General features: G+C 31.9%; 1 protein-coding gene across 3 annotated transcripts; it reads left to right on the top strand.

Annotated features, from left to right (window-relative positions):
* Window positions 1–5,542: 5,542 nt before the first annotated feature.
* Window positions 5,543–14,662, top strand: LOC145954119 (carbon catabolite repressor protein 4 homolog 5). Of its 3 annotated transcripts, XM_083067850.1 has the most exons (5): window positions 5,546–6,519; window positions 6,680–6,843; window positions 7,682–7,747; window positions 8,067–8,148; window positions 8,379–10,716. In XM_083067850.1, exons 1-4 carry the CDS (start codon window positions 6,516–6,518, stop codon window positions 8,118–8,120), a joined length of 288 nt encoding a protein of 95 aa, XP_082923976.1. In that variant the 5' UTR covers window positions 5,546–6,515; the 3' UTR covers window positions 8,121–8,148; window positions 8,379–10,716. The 3 variants fall into 3 exon arrangements, 1 of the variants encoding a protein (XP_082923976.1); XR_014431284.1 differs by adding an exon at window positions 13,945–14,662 and having other exon boundaries at window positions 5,543–6,843; window positions 7,682–8,148; window positions 8,379–9,811; XR_014431283.1 differs by lacking the exon at window positions 7,682–7,747 and having other exon boundaries at window positions 5,546–6,843.
* Window positions 14,663–16,543: the final 1,881 nt, after the last annotated feature.

Genomic DNA, 16,543 nt, shown 5'->3' with positions numbered 1-16,543 from the left:
TTAATTAAAATATAAAAATGTATTGGACTTTAATAGGCATGTACTATTAGTATTAACTTATTTTTCATTATCAATCATTCAAAAGAATTATCTTTGATAACTTTAAAGAAGTTATTATAAAAATAAATAAATTTATCATATATAATTACATGTAACTATTATTGGATAATAATCTAAAAAAAATTACACCTTTGATATAATTGAATTAAATTTTAATCTATCATTCTTATGTATTTTTAGAGTAATTTAAAAATTACATAAATTGTAATGATATTAAAAATATAATTGAAGTAAGAGATGATTATGATGACACATAAAGTTTATTAAACTTTCAATGATGGTAGGTGACACATCTTGCTTTTTTAATTACTATAGAAGCCCTCACTGGTAAAACTAGTCAAATAGCTAGGTTTAACAAATTTGCTACGTAATGACATAATTTTTAGGGAAGAGTCATGTCATCTAGTTTTGCTATTAGATTTAATGAAGATTAGGTCTTCACCATGATTTTCTTTCTTTCTATAACTAAGTATTCTAGGATGTTATTTTTATATCGGTGTCGATATTCATTATTTTAATGATTATTATAGCAGATAGTTTGACTCTCTGTCGGTTGATAGATTAGAGCCCTTCTTATACTTAATTATTATACTTTACTAATAATAGTTTGTTGGCTTATTAAAAAAAAAAACAGATTTCTCTTATTTTGAAACTTCAAACTTGATTACATTTACATTATTTTTAACTTTTCTCTTTGATTAGGGTTCCAAAAGGTTTCATAACATTTGACAGTTAAGGTGAATGAAAATTTATAAATATTTTTTTCTTAATCCACTTAAACACCATTTTAAAGATAAAACTATGATAGACAAATAAATGTTAAAACACATAATATTTTGGATATGATAATTTTAATGATATCAAATATCCAAATAAAATAAAAAGGAATGCAATTTATGAGCAAGTGGTTATTTTGATAAACCTTGATGATGTAATTTACCTTACTTTTTCTCTATTCACCAAGCTAATTCAGTGATTATTAGGTAAGATTGAAAATCAAACGTATGCAAAATGATTCCCAGATATATGAGGAAAGCCCTGAATAGTGATGGGTTTAATTTGGAAAACTTTTTCCTTTTCACCTAAGTAGTGATGGGTTTACTTAACAAAACTATAAAGATGAATTTCATTTGGAATGACCAGCTAAGCCAGATTCAAGCGTCACACATACCATGGCACCTAACTTGATTGTTAAAGGCAATTTTGTGAGGGGCACTGATACGATACCAATAGCATTTGTCTATAGCACTTGACCTAAAAACGTGAGTATGATAGATAAGCTTTGCCAAACTTGTACAACAAATTCACAATGATTCCTTTGTTTGCATGTATACATGATAATGTTTAGGAAAACAACTTCCATCTTTTGATCACTCATTAAACCAAAGTCTTGTGTCAAAATTATTGTCTTCTTTATCCTTAATTAGTCATTGTGTTACCATGCCAAGAATCATTTTGGTAACCAAGCCTTCCGTTTATGCTTGCCATAAAACCTTTAACTAGTTGGTAAGTAACTTCAACTTTAGATTTATTGTATTTGTACCAAATATATATCAACCAACCATTCAGCCACATAACTTTGTTTTCTTAGACAAAAGTTAGATAGGAACACATAACGCATTATCAAAATCTTGCAACGAAATCAATCCTTGTAAAAGATATGCTTAGCAAATATTTTCAGCCACTTTTTTTTATAACTTTTTTCTTCTGTTTGGGACAAATTATACAGTTGTTGGCATATAAACTGTTTTTGAAAAAACCGTTTTGTAACAGTAGCACGTTTTTGCAATAGTCGCATAAATGGAAGCAGCGTTCTTCCGATTTTCACGTATGCATTCCCGATTCTTCTCTTCTCTTAAGCAGTTAACATATTATGAATGTGGTCCATTATTAATATTGATTCAACCCATTATCAAATAACTTGCGAATATGGTACCATGATTCTCACACATTTCTTCAACGTTCAAAAACACTCTATGATAGATTAGAGTTCTATAAATTGGACGCATATATCTGTTTTGAGTCACTGAGCCTACTCTCCTCTTTAACATACAACACCATCGTGTATTGAGAGTAAGGGTTCAGAAACTAGAAACAAACAAGCGAACAACAATGGCTGAAGGTTGGTTCTTTAGTTTCTGCAATTTTGAGAATGATCTGAACGTGTTTGTTTTGATTGTTTTCCATATTTAGATCTTTAGAACATTATTTTTACAACAATAACATGTTTTCGTAATAATCTGTGACTTCTGTAATATTTATAAATAGAAAAGATTGGTTTCGAGAATTTATTCAGCTTTATTCTTGTCCGTTAATCAGTTTATTCGCATATCACACCCCTTATTTGAAAACAGATTTCGTAATAATCAGTTTTCGTATAGAAATGATTTTTATCATGTGTATACAAATTTATAGCTAGCATGTTATAATATTCTACTTAATCATTATAATTAGGGTTAACCTAATGATAATTTTACAAGGAAAATGTTTATGCTTAAAAATGTTGTTATTATGAACATAATGACTATAGGTTTACATACTTAATGACAATTTTATAGCACACATTTGCCCCCTAAGAAAATAGTCAAACATTCATGTCAAATTTACCTTATTTTTCTCTTGAAATGTTAAAGAGAATCATCTAAACACACATTGTGTCATGTGTGTACAAGTGGATGATTCTAAGTTCTGTACGTATAAACAATTCAGAAGGGTGCATGTTCCAAATGTTCGGTTATATAGTATATATACTTGACATTCCCTATGCATCCAACAAAAAGAGATTATGTTGTCTTAGGCATATGCTATATAGCTTCTTCAAAACTAAGGAATATATAATATAATATAGTAAGACAAAAATTCCTAATGTTTTAACTGCCTCTGATTTTTGGTTAGGTAATGCTGGTATGTGATATTGATGGAAGACTAATGTAAGAGGAGTTCATTTTCTCCCTTATCCATTTTTGGTCACCATGTGAGAACATTGTTCTTCAACTCCCTCGTAGATGCTCCTTTATGCCTAAATTGAACAAAAAGTTCCCGACATCACCATTACTCCATCTCTTTTTCGTGGTGACACAAGGATGCAAAGGCTAGTTTAGTCGTTAAACTTTTAGCTCATAAGTTTAAGCTTTAAATAATTAATACTTATAATAAAAATAATAAGTAATTAAGGAGATATTTACTCTAATTTTTCAGAAATATAGAGTTTTAAAATATTTGTATATTAATAATGCTGGGGAAATGAAATTTTATTAATTGAGAAAGGTAATAATTATATAATTATAAATTAATAATGTATCAATTTAAAGATTGTTCGGTTAAGTATATCTAAATTTACCATAGAATGTTGAAAGACTACAAGTTGGGACAATTTAATCTAAAAGAGATTGATATTTTGTATGCCATCAGTTTTAGTTTGGACGATTAATGTTCAACAAGAGACAATAATAAATTATTTATATCACGTGTAAAATTTGTTTGGTGGATGAAACATTCTCAAGGAATGTCAATTTCCTGTAAGATTACCTAATGTTTATAGGTACAAATTAAAGCTTAAAAGAAAATACCTTTGAAACCAATTGCATGAAAGGAAACATTTTTAGCAGCAACAACACCTTACAATTTTTGTTGCATTTTTTGAGAACACGACACGAGAGCTTTAAATGCAATAAAGAAAAGTTAAAGATAAAACTCACCTAAATTTAAACTTCAAGAGAACATAATTTCATACTTAATTATGTTTGTAATTTTAGAAAACTATTAGCTAGTTTATGATATTGATGGGACTATAAATTTTAATATATAAAAACTTAAAAATTATTGTAACACTTTGATTTTCATACCTTATATTAATAATATTTTAGAAATTATTTTAGTATGTTAATGTATTTATTTTGGGAGTTTTGGTACTATTTAAGTATTCATACGAGCATTATTTTGTTATAAAACATGATTTGTAATTATTATTTTGATATTATTTAAATAATTATATGAGTACTATTTTATTTATGAGACGTGATTTATAATTATTATTTTGATTAGTGATATATAGGTAACTTTTATGAAATATATTTTTATTAATAATTGTGCTTATGATTATTTGATTAAAAGGAAAAGATATGTTTTAATTATATTAATTATTTTATGGAAAGGGAAGGAAGGACGTGATGGTCATTTGATTAATTATTATTATTATTATTATTTTATTTTATTTTTATTATTTTAAGAAGGGAGTTATCAAAAGTTACCTTACGCTTCATTCTCCTGACTTCTCCTTATTCATTTTCTTTATGCGCTCTCTGAAGACCAAGGTGAAGTTTAGTGGAAAACATACAGAAGGGAGGGTTGAATATGTGTGTGAAAAAAGGATTTTGAAAACCATTTTTGCAAAGGTGCTACTTTCCGTCAGAAGATAATATTTCAACTACGTAAGGAAAGTGTAAGATTGGTTAAAAAGAACTTTGCGTCTAAAGATCTATCGTCTGTTCGAAAATGGTTTCCTTAGTCAAACAAATATAAGTTCATCCAAATATTGTTTAGAAAATAGATAGTAGTACACGAAGTTTTTCAGAGTGATGAGTCAATGTGAGTAAAGCAGTGTTTCTAAATCAAATAACAATGCACAAAGTTTTTATACTGGTTCATTCATTTTGAGCTACGTTCAGTCTCCTTCAACTGAAGGGTTTCACTAATCACAATGGATTACAAGTATTCTTAACCATTTCTGGTTCGTTAACCTCACTTGCTGACGCTAGTATTCTTAAACCACTTCTGGTTGCCCAAGTATTGTCAACCACTCCTCGTTCGTCAACTTTACTTGTTGACGCTAGTATTCTTAAACCACTTCTGGTTCTACAAGTATTCTTTTGCTAGCCTCTTCAGGCTTTACAGACGATAAGTGTTTTGAGTGTGTTTGTAACTTTCACAGAGAGAATGGAATGGTTTCAACACTCACTAAGGTTTTCAACCCTAGTTTTACAAAAATGTGTTTAGAGTGTGTATGTAATTCTCATAGAAAGGATAAAATGATTTCTACACTCACTAAGATAAACTATCTTAGTTTTACACTTATATTCAACTTTTTTGCACAAGAAGAGAGGTGAGATTGTTTTGACACTTGTTTTTGTTTATTGCTTGATGCTTCTATTCACCTCTTTTTTTCTCAGGTCTTATTATTTATAGCCTTGTGATGGATCTGCCCGTTGTTTGAATTTGAATATGTCCATTGAGGCGGAGCTTTCTGTTGGTGCAGATAAACGTTCGTTTATGGCTACACATATATTGTTCATTTAATGCGTTTGATTTTGCATTAAATCACTACTAGAAAAACACTGTTCTACGTCACCATATTTACATCGGTTCCTTACAAAATGATGTAAAAAAAATGTGCGGTGGCAATTTCATAAATAATTTGAATAAATAAAAATATTTACATCAATTATTCTAAAAACCGATGTAAATATAAACAATTCTACATCGGTTATATGAGTGACCGATGTAGAAATGAAAATAGTGAGCTCAACCTAAAACGCTCTCAAACCTAAAGCAATCACTTAGCCAAGGCCTACCAGGCGCACTCGCTGCTCGACGGTGCCACGGTCGCGGTAAAAGCCATGGAGCCCCGCATCGTGCACGAGATTGACGCCATGCGCCGCCTCCAGCACCACCCTAACATCATGGACTTCGCCGGCGGCGGCGAGCTCTTCTCCAAGCTCTCTCGCCGCGGCCGCCTTCCGGAGTCCCTCGCGTGCCGCTACTTCTCGCAGCTCATCTCCGCGCTCCGTTTCTGCCGTCGAGACAAAGGTGAAGGAGGTTGGCTTGAATTTGGGGTTTAGGGTTGAGGTTGGGAAGCGTCTCCAGACTCCCCCTCCGCGCTTCGCCTTTAGGCTTTTTCACGCGATCGCTCTTGTCCGCATCGGGGAAGAGGTTCGCACTCTAGGGAAACGACGATTACGGCAGATTGGGTCTCGACAACTTGGATTCGCAATGGAAACTCGCCGTTTTCCCTACCTTCCGCAACCATACTTGTCGAGGCCCTCTGCCCTGCCTTCCGCAACCATACCCGCCGAGGCCCTCGTACGTGTCCATGAAGTCAACACTGGCACTTATGTCATCCAAATTTTGTTTCACCATGAAATTATGGATTCAAATGTCATCCAAATTCATCAAACACGTGGGCGCATGTGCATGTGTATTTTTGTGTTTTCATCTGATTTTTAGTAGAACAGTTGATACAGTTTGTTGTGGTCATTTTCCTTTTATGAAGAAGGTTAGCATTTTTGTGTTACATTTCTCTGGTAAAGATTGTCATCTAATATTCAAAACTAGATAATTTAATTATCAGATGCCATTCTACATATACAAATACATTTTGGTCTGTGCCTTCTCACAAATTTTCAGTTACTTTAGGAGTGGGGTGATACATTTATCAACAAGATGGAATATGCTTGCTTATGGGTATATTTTTTTTCCTTATTAACTACTAGTCCGTGATGGATATAGCTAATACCTTACTCTACATTTGGGTGTCAATGTTAACTGTGTCATTTAGTCTTTAGTCTTTAGATTAAATTGTGCTTATCTCATTTACTATTCTGAGCCTTTCCTTCCCTTGCAGATAAGGTTGTGATTGTTTCATACAATATACTTGGTGTTGAAAATGCATCAAAGCATATGGATTTGTATTCTAATATTCCACATAGTTTCTTGGAGTGGAACAGGCGGAAAAGGCTCATACTTGAAGAGATTAATAACTATAATGCCAGCATACTCTGTTTCCAGGTAGTTTAATAACAGTCCTTCCTGGTGTTATGCATTGAGTAGCAACACTATTTGGTACAAAATTGCAACCATTTTTTGTCTTTAGGATTTATGCATCTCTTTTAAGCTTTGAAAGGTGGAAAAGAAGAGCTAAAGATACAGATATAACTGACACATAGTTTTTTATTTAGCTATAGCTCTTGATTACATGTATTCATATTGTAACACCCCAGCAACCCGCATGTGGATATTGTCCGCTTTGGCCGCAGCCCTCACGGTTTTGCTTTTGGCAATGGCACGCATGCCACCCCAAAACGCGTCCACACAAGGAAGGTATCCACACCCATATATATGGCATGCTTCGTTCTCCTTCCTAACCGATGTGGGACTTCACAATCCACCCCCCTCAAGGGAGTCCAGCGCCCTCGCTGGCACACCGGCCCGGGTCCCGGCTCTGATACCAAATGTAACACCCTAGCAACCCGCATGTGGATATTGTCCGCTTTGGCCGCAGCCCTCACGGTTTTGCTTCTGGCAATGGCACGCATGCTACCCCAAAACGCGTCCACACAAGGAAGGTATCCACACCCATATATATGACATGCTTCGTTCTCCTTCCTAACCGATGTGGGACTTCACACATATGACAAGGGGGATTGTGACTCTAATATTCTAAGCATGTTACATTATAGGATTTCATGATATACAAGTTATGCTGGTGTTAATTTCAGTTGGCCCAAACAAACTTCTTAATTTACCCAATTTAATATTTATTCTCTGCTTGAAATTGTAAGCTAACATCATGCATCGTAGAATTGAGTTGTCAATAATTGTTTTCTCATAAATCTTGTGTTTAAAGGAGGTTGATCAGTTTAATGATATGGATGATCTTTTACAAAACAGTGGATTTAAAGGTGTTTACAAGGTATATTTCGTACATATTTAAACTATAGTTTAAGTTTTAAACTCCAAATATTTAATCAAGTAGCTTATCTGGGTTATTATTTTCATTCGTCACAGGCTCCCTAAGTATTCCTTGATGCACCAAAATATCAATAGCTCAAAAATGTTTATTGAATATCTTACGTTGTTGACCTTTGCCAATAAGTAAATGAGCTGCCTAAGTATTCCTTGAAGCACCAAAATATCAATAGCTCAAAAATGTGCTAATAGAACATAGAAATTAAGAAATTATTAAATTCCGAATTTGCCAATTGAAAGTATATTTTGGAATGTGAATGTAGATTCAATCTTTTGCATCAAGAAGATATAGAGTTCCAAAGATTTGGCATGCGTAATAATGTTGCTCAGCTTTGTGTTTTTAAGGTATTTAGCTTTTGTTTTTTATTTTGCTAAGTTGTTTCCCTCCTATGTTTTATATTTGTTATGTTCTTTTTTATCGGAAGAATCTATCATCTGTGATGCAATTCTCCCCCCTCCCACCCAAAATTTTGTTTTACCTCGTATGTATACATGTGTTATTGCTGCAATGAAACCAATTGTTTTAGGTTTTGTTTTTATATCTTATTACTCTTTGTTTCAATATCAATTTACAGGCAAACCATGATAAAAAAGAATTTGACTCGTGTAACGTAACAACAATGTAAGCTTTACATGTCTAAAATGGTAATATGAACACAATTATTTGTTGTCTGTGACATATCTTTTGCATACCACTTGGAGTATTTCTATTCCATTATTTTAATTATCTGGTCCAAGAATGGGAAGTGGGGAAGGTTTCAGATTCATTGAAGTAAGTTCATATAACATTATTTTAATTGCGATAATTCTTTTTATATGGTCTCTTATCTTATTGCTGTTATTTGATTTCAGGTACTGCCAAGCACTATTAAAATCCTTGAAAACTGGACGTGCTCTAGAAGTAATAAGAAATAATCCAAAAATAAGCATGATTTTTTTTTTTTATAAAAAAAATGCAATCTACATCGGTTCTCAAGAAAATCGATGTAGATTTATGCTTAAATTTACATCGATTTTTCAGAACCGATGTAAAAATGTATATATTTTCTACGTCGCCCTATTCTACATCGGTTTTAGAACCGATGTAGATGCCTTTAGAGAACCGATGTAAAATGTCCCTCCTGTAGTAGTGAATGCATTGCTTGCTCAATTTGTATTTCGTGTGAAGTCCTTTGCATAATTTGTTCCCTTTTATTTCTGACTTCAATCATGACCCAGGTATGTTTGTCCTTTTTCCGTCATTGTAGCTATGGAGGGGTTGCCTTTTTCTGAAAATTAGTACTTGTCCTAACACACACAACTTTGACTTATGGATTTGCGCTCTTGCATTTTTCATCTCTCTTTTCATATCTTTGATAACTCCTTGTGCTTTTCTTGTGAATTGGAGATGATATATGGTCTTCTACGTTGTGACTAGTGGACTTCAAACAATGCTTTGTTTGCGTCTGGAAAATTGAGTCTACAATTAAAGGTTGGACTTGACTTTTTCATCTCGTCTGATCAATTTTGAGGGTGAACAACTTTTATTCAGTCTATAATGTTTCTTCGTCTTGTCTCATCTAATGACTGATGATCATTTTGTCGATTGTATGATTGACCCTTGAGCTTTGTCTGATGTTAATTTGGTGCTGAGCCAACTTTTGTCTTGGTCTAGTTTTGCTCCTATTTGATATTTGTTTCGGCCTTGCGTCTGATTTCTTATGTTGCGATCTGGATTTTCCTTGACATATCTTTGTCTGATGTTCGTTATCGTCTGACACACATTTCATCGTCCATCTATCATTTGTTTATCTGATCCTTTGTTTTGTTCATCCATGCTTCATGCTTTAGTTTTGCCTACTCTTATATTTATCTGAAACACTGACACATGGTTTAGTAACAACAATATGTATTATTTTTGTCATGTTCAAAACCTTGCTAGGGATTGCTTTGTCTAACTTAACACAAGGAGAACCAAGTGAAGGAGACCAACCAAATTCTACTCGTGCTTCATCTTCTACTCATCCAGGTAAGGGGGAGTGTGAAACCTCGCTCGTGGGTGTGGGAATAATTGTTGGGTAGTAGGATTGGCCCTCAATCCCTTGCCTGATGCATGCTTTAAGAACAGACAAATTATGAAAGTTTTCTGTTTTAATATTTGAGTTTTCTGTTGGGTTTCTGGTTGGATGTGATGCTTGAATATGTGTTTGATTTCGAAATTAGATAAGTTTTGATATGAATTAGAGTGTTCTGTGGGTTCATGTGGGAAACCCTATGAGAAATAATTAGAGGTATGATCTTTTGACAAGATTTGAGGTAGTTTACATAAAATTGAGTATGGATTCGTGATCTGGGTGTTATTTAAAGTGCTTTTACCGATTGAATGTTATAATTACATGTTTGGTTGTGAAATACGCAAGATTTCGTGAAGTTAAGTAATGTAGGTTCGTGTTGGGGCGTCAGACACAATTCTTAGCACCGGGTGCAGTTTTTAAGTCGGGCTTAATAATTAAGTTGGGCGCAATTTTTTTAAGTCGAGCACAGGAAAGTCTCGTCGGGCAAATTTCTCCGCTTTGGGCATGGTATTTAATTCTCCGGGGGCATTAAGGGCGCGTTCACTACAAAAAATATGCAATTTAGCGACCACCAAAATCGGTCGCTAAATTGTAAAAATCGTCTCTATTTACCTTAGCGACTGAATTAGCGACCGAATTTAATCAGTTGCTAAAACCTTGGTCGCTAAGCTATTTAGCGACTGAAAAATTTTCGGTCGCTAATTCGGTTGCTAAATGGTTGAAATAATTTTGGTCGCTGAAGTGTATGGGACCAAATTAGTGACCGAATAAATCGATCGCTAAATCGGTCGCTAAATACTTATTTTTTATTTTATTAAATTTTATAGACGTCGCAAATTTGGTCGCTATGAACCACTCATATTTGGTCTCTTAAGGATTTTATTTCACAATACTTAAGTTTTTAGCATGTTTTGTCCTTAATTACACAATTTTTGGAAACTTCCCAGAAGGTCACCCATCCTTATATTACTCCAAGTCAAGCACGCTTAATTGTGAAGTTCTTATGAGATAAGCTACCGAAAAGCAGATGCATGTTGTTAGTATAAGTAATAAAAAATAATTCATTTAAGTCATCCTGAACTATCCAATCTCATACTTATATTATTTTTGGATCCTTATCATTTTGGTATATCCGGATTCAGACCGTTATAAATATATAATAATATATATAATAATTATATTACTAATAATAATTATTATATTATATTTAATTAATCTTTATTTATATATATACTTACTTTTATAATTAACAATCTACTTATTTCTATTTAAAATTAATTTTATGATACAATTTAAATTATTTATTATAAATTTAAAAGTTGAAGTAATAATTTATATATTTTAAAATGAGAAGGGTTATAATAACACTGGTATAACTTTTACTAGGTATTACACCGCTCAATAAATTTATATTAAATGTGAATTTTGTAAATCGAACCGATAGATTGAAAGTTCATATCACTTTATATGTTTATATCAATTTTTGTTAAAATTAAACAACAACTTAAAAGTAATCAAAGTGCTCATATTTTATTTGAAATGTATATATTACGTCAATTTTGTTTTATAAGAATGAAGTATCAAATCATCTTGAATTCATATAAGATTTTGTATATATGATCTAAGAGTAAAAAACTTTCAATCTAATGGTTGAATTTATAAAATTCACATTTAATATAAAGTTATTGAGCGACGTAATACTTAGTAAAAGTTACACCGATGTTATTATAACCCTTCTCTTTTAAAATATTATTTTTGTCAATTAAATTTTAACATTTTAAATAAATTATTAATTAACTTAATATATTTATTCTTCTTAAATCTAAGATATAAAATTTAAAAATTGTATTTATCCTTGTTTTATTTTCTAATTATCAATCATTAATAAAATACTAATTTAAAATTTAAATAAAAAAATTCATTTAAAAATAAAGTTATCATAAGTTAGAAATATATATTATAAATATGGATCAAAATAAATAAGAAATTTTAAAATTCATATACTCTAATTAAAAAACTGCCTAAAAATCAAATCGTAAAAAAAACCTCTAAATATTTTTTCACATAAATAACTATTGATATTAATTATGTAGGAGCGCATATAAATATTTTTTTTAATATAAATTAATGTCTTGCTCTTACAGAAAAAAGAAAATGACATTAGTACTCAACAAAAATATTATCGTCACTTTTAAGCAATTTATAAATTTTTTTAAGTTTTACTTAGTAATTGAATAGAATTTCGTCGCTAATTTTAACTAATATTTAGCGACCGAATAGAATTTCGTTGCTAATTTTAACTAATATTTCGCAACCGAATAGAATTACATCGCTAATTGTAACTAACATTTAGCGATCGAATCTAATTCTATCGCTAAAAAAATTAAAATTTCTTATTTAGAGACCGAATTCAATTCCGTCACTAAATTTAACTAATATTTAGCGACCGAATTTAATTCCATCGCTAAAAAATCAAAATTTCTGATTTAGCAACCAAAATAAATTCTGTCGCTAAATATTAGTTATATTTAGCGACCGAATTGAATTCCTTCGCTAAATTTAATTAATATTTAGCGACCGAATTCCATTTTTTTCGCTAAAAAATCAAAAATTTCTAATTTAACGACCGAAATAGCGACCGAATTCAATTTCATCGCTAATTTTAACTAATACTTAGCGACCGAGTTCAATTCCGTCGCTAAATTTAACTACTATGTAGCGACCAAATTCAATTTCGTCGCTAATTTTAACTATTATTTAGCGACCAAATTAAATTTCTTCGCTAAAAAAATCAAAATTTATAATTTAGCGACCGAAATAGCGATCGAATTCAATTCCGTCGCTAAATTTAACTACTATTTAGCAACCGAATTCAATTCTGCCGCTAATTTTAACTAATATTTAGCGATCGAATTTAATTCCGACGCTAGAAAAATCAAAATTTATAATTTAGCGACCGAATTTATTTTCGTCGCTAAAAAAAATCAAAATTTATAATTTAGCGACCGAAATAGTGACCGAATTTAATTCCGTCACTAAAAAATTAAAATTTCTTATTTAGCGACCGAAATAGCGACCGATTTTCTAGCGACGACTTATTTTGGTCGCTAAATCGGTCGATATTTTGATTTTTCATAATCGGTCACTAAATTTAGCAATTGATAAATATTGGTCGCTATTTTGCAATTTTCTAGTAGTGGTTGGGCGTGATGCTCTACTTTTGGTGCGACATTTAATGTGTCAGGCGCGAGTTCAGGTGCGCTAGGCATGATCCCTATGATGTGTTACATGTTTTATGTCTTGTTTGAAGGTGCAAATTGTGTGAGAATTGTATTATTAACGTAAGTGATGTGTTTTATGAGCATGTTAAGGACAAGAATCTCCAAATAATGATCTTATGATTATGACTATGAGACATATGAAATGTGAATAAGTGACATGTGACATGATGTGAATTACGTGTTATTGTGAATACTATGACTATGAGAATGTGAAACTGATTAAATGAGAAAGACATTAAATTCCATGACAAGTAAAGTGATGAGTCCATCAAGTGTGAATGTGCGTGACATGCATCATGTGCATCTATGTGATGGGTACGATATGAAGTACATCGTTAGGAAAGGCCCTCCTTATGTAACATCTTGGGGGAGTCTTAAGGGATAATGCGGTTTGGATGTCTCGATTTCGCCCATGTGTGAGCATGAGACGTAACTTGCGTAGCTTCGCTATCCTGACCAGACCCTAGCAGTACATCCTTCTATAGTTGAGAGTGTATGGGTAGCTCCCTACATGTACTCTTAGACTACCTTAGGGTGTTGTTTAAGCAGCACACTAGTGATATGTGATATGTGATTAGCGCCGCATGCATGCATTTATGAGTTGAGTCTTTGACATCATTGCATGATAAATGAGTGTGCATGTGATACTAATGGTGTATGTGTATTGTTTATATGTGATTTTTGCTTGTGAATTGTATTATGTTTGTTGTGTGTGTGTTGCCTAACCTTTATTTCTGCACCTGAACCTGAGTGAGATGTTTCTCACTCCCTTGTTGTTCTTTGTATGTGTTTAAATTGTGTTGCAGGTGATCATCAGCATGAAGATGTTGGTGATGAGGCTTAGGTTTTAGTTGGGCATGCTCTGATAGGATATGTGACATCGGGGCGTAGCTAGGCTTAGTTTAGGATTTCACTATTGTTATTTTGTTTTGAAAAAACTCGTTTCATTTTCTTATAAATTTCGCATTTGACCCTGATTTAAGTTTGCGAATGTGAATTCTCTACTCCTATGTTAGTGGAACCATTGTTTTAATTCGAAGGATTTTATTTAACCCAAGAAGATGTTTTTATAATTATTATATATGTATGTTGGGGTAGAGGGTGTCACATTTAGTGGTATCAAAGCCAGGTTGATTCAAACTAGACGTATGTGTAATGTGTTTATCATGATTTTGTTGTGTACTCTGACAGTGTTTTGCTTGTTGTGTACATTAATGATGTTTTGCTTTGTGATGATGATGATGTTTTCCTTGTGATATTGGTGTTGTGCTTAATTGTGTGTTGTTTTCTCAGAATTTGGCTAATAGTCATGATATAGCTTAGTTGATACTATTTATGATTGTTTTTCTTCATTCTCATGATTGCTTATTTGTTTGATACTTCTTGCTTATGTAAGAAGTAGTGGTTGGGTGGTATTGCTCGTGTTGCAAGCATATGTGCGAGTAGTAGTGGACGGAACATTGTGCTAATCAACTAGAGACAATTGGGACCTTGGGTTTGGTTGAGTTATTGATTTGACGAAGGTATTAAGAGTTTATGGTTTATGGAGCTTCCAAAATCTATAGTTGTGGGAATGAATTCAAAGAGTTTGTATGTTGAAAAGTGGGATTTCAGAATTCTTGATGATAGACTAAAGTGTTGGTGATTTATTTGAGTTTTGATGCTTGCATGTTAACCATTTTATTGTTTGGGTTGCATGTGGATTTTAGTTCAGTTTTGAGTCTTTTGTGTGGAATATGTGAGTTACTTTGGTTTAGGATTGTGATGGGGAGCTTGGGTATGAGTTTGGGATGGAAAAAGTGAGTTTGGAAGTGTTAAAAGGTATTTTCGTGGTCTTGGACTTTGGTGCACTCTTTTGCTAACTAGTGCAGGGGGGATGTTTTCGCTGCAATTTTGTCGCGCTAGAGCAAGTGCTAAATTGACAGAATTAGTTTTTGTGATCTCCATGAAAGTTGTAGCCTTGGATGTTATCTTTCCAATGGCACTGGAATTAGATAAAACGGAGGTCTAAAACTCCAGTTATGACTGTTTTAGTGAACAAAGGTTTAACTGTTAGTGCTGATTATATCGGTTACGGTTTTGAAATTTTTAGCTAAGTAGATGATCTTTTTAGAATTTCATACCTTCATAAGAGTTGTAGCTTATTTCCTTATCTCTCTTTTGAGATAGGTTTGAGATCATTTAGATGAGTATAACTCTGTGTGTGTTATTCTCTTTTACAGTTTTTGAAGGGATGTATGCTGTCATGATATTTTTGAGTTATTAGGCAAAGTAAGGATAGAAACTGATTTTGTTATGATGTTTTGAGGTGTTGTCATGTGGATTGAGAGGTTGTTTAAGGTGTTATGATGCTATGTGGTAAAGTTGGTTCATGTACATCACTACTAGAAAATTGCAAGATAGCGATCGAAATTAGAGACCGAAATTTATTAGTCGTTATTTAGCAACTGATTTAAAGACTGATTATGAATTAATCAAAATAGAGACCGATTTAGCAACTAAAATAAGTTGTCTCTGTAAAATCGGTCATTGTTTCAGTCGCTAAATAAATTTTTTTGATTTTTTAGCGACAAAATTAAATTCAGTCGCTATTTCGGTCGCTAAATCAGAAATTTTGATTTTTTTAGCAACGGAATTAAATTCAGTCGCTAAATATTAGTTAATATTAGTGACGAAATTCAATTCGGTCGCTAAATATTTGTTAAAATTAGTGATGGAATTGAATTTGGTCGCTAAATCAGAAATTTTGATTTTTTTAGCGACGGAATTAAATTCGATCCCTAATATTAGTTACAATTAGCGATTGAATTCTATTCGGTCGCTAAATATTAGTTAAAATTAGCAACGAAATTCTATTCGGTCGCTAAATATTAGTTAAAATTAGCGACGAAATTCTATTTGGTTGCTAAATAAAACAAAAAAAATTATAAATTGTTTAAAAGTGATGATAATATTGTTGTTGAGTATCAATCCCATTTTCTTTTTTTGTAAGAGCAAGACATTAATTTATAATAAAAAAATATTTATATGCACTCCTACATAATTAATACTAATAGTTATTTATGTGAAAAAGTATTTAGAGTTTTTTTTACGATTACATTTTTAGGCATTTATTTAATTAGAGTATATGAATTTTTTAAAATTTCTTATTTATTTTGATCCATATTTATAATATATATTTCTAACTTACGATAAATTTATTTTTAAATAAATTTTTATATTTAAATTTTATTGATAGAAGAGATGTGATATCTTAAGGAAAAAAGAATTATAACATCCTCTCTTTTTCTAATAGGAAGAGTACAAATGTATTTTCTTAACTATTAGTATTTCTTTATTGTTGTGTGATAAAATTAATTATTTTAAATTATTTTAAATTATTTAACTAGAATCTTATTAGTAATT

Source organism: Cajanus cajan, chromosome 2, assembly GCF_000230855.2.
Source record: "Cajanus cajan strain Asha chromosome 2, NIPB_CcT2T_4, whole genome shotgun sequence".
NCBI lineage: Eukaryota > Viridiplantae > Streptophyta > Magnoliopsida > Fabales > Fabaceae > Cajanus > Cajanus cajan.
The sequence above is the reverse complement of the archived record's forward strand: the minus strand, read 5'-3'. Positions and strand labels throughout refer to the sequence as shown.

Excerpts from the sequence above, each read along its gene's own strand:
- LOC145954119 (XM_083067850.1), top strand. Across the intron at positions 6,844-7,681 it reads CCAGCATACTCTGTTTCCAG|GAGGTTGATCAGTTTAATGA; the intron begins GTAGTTTAATAA and ends TTGTGTTTAAAG. Across the intron at positions 7,748-8,066 it reads GATTTAAAGGTGTTTACAAG|ATTCAATCTTTTGCATCAAG; the intron begins GTATATTTCGTA and ends ATGTGAATGTAG.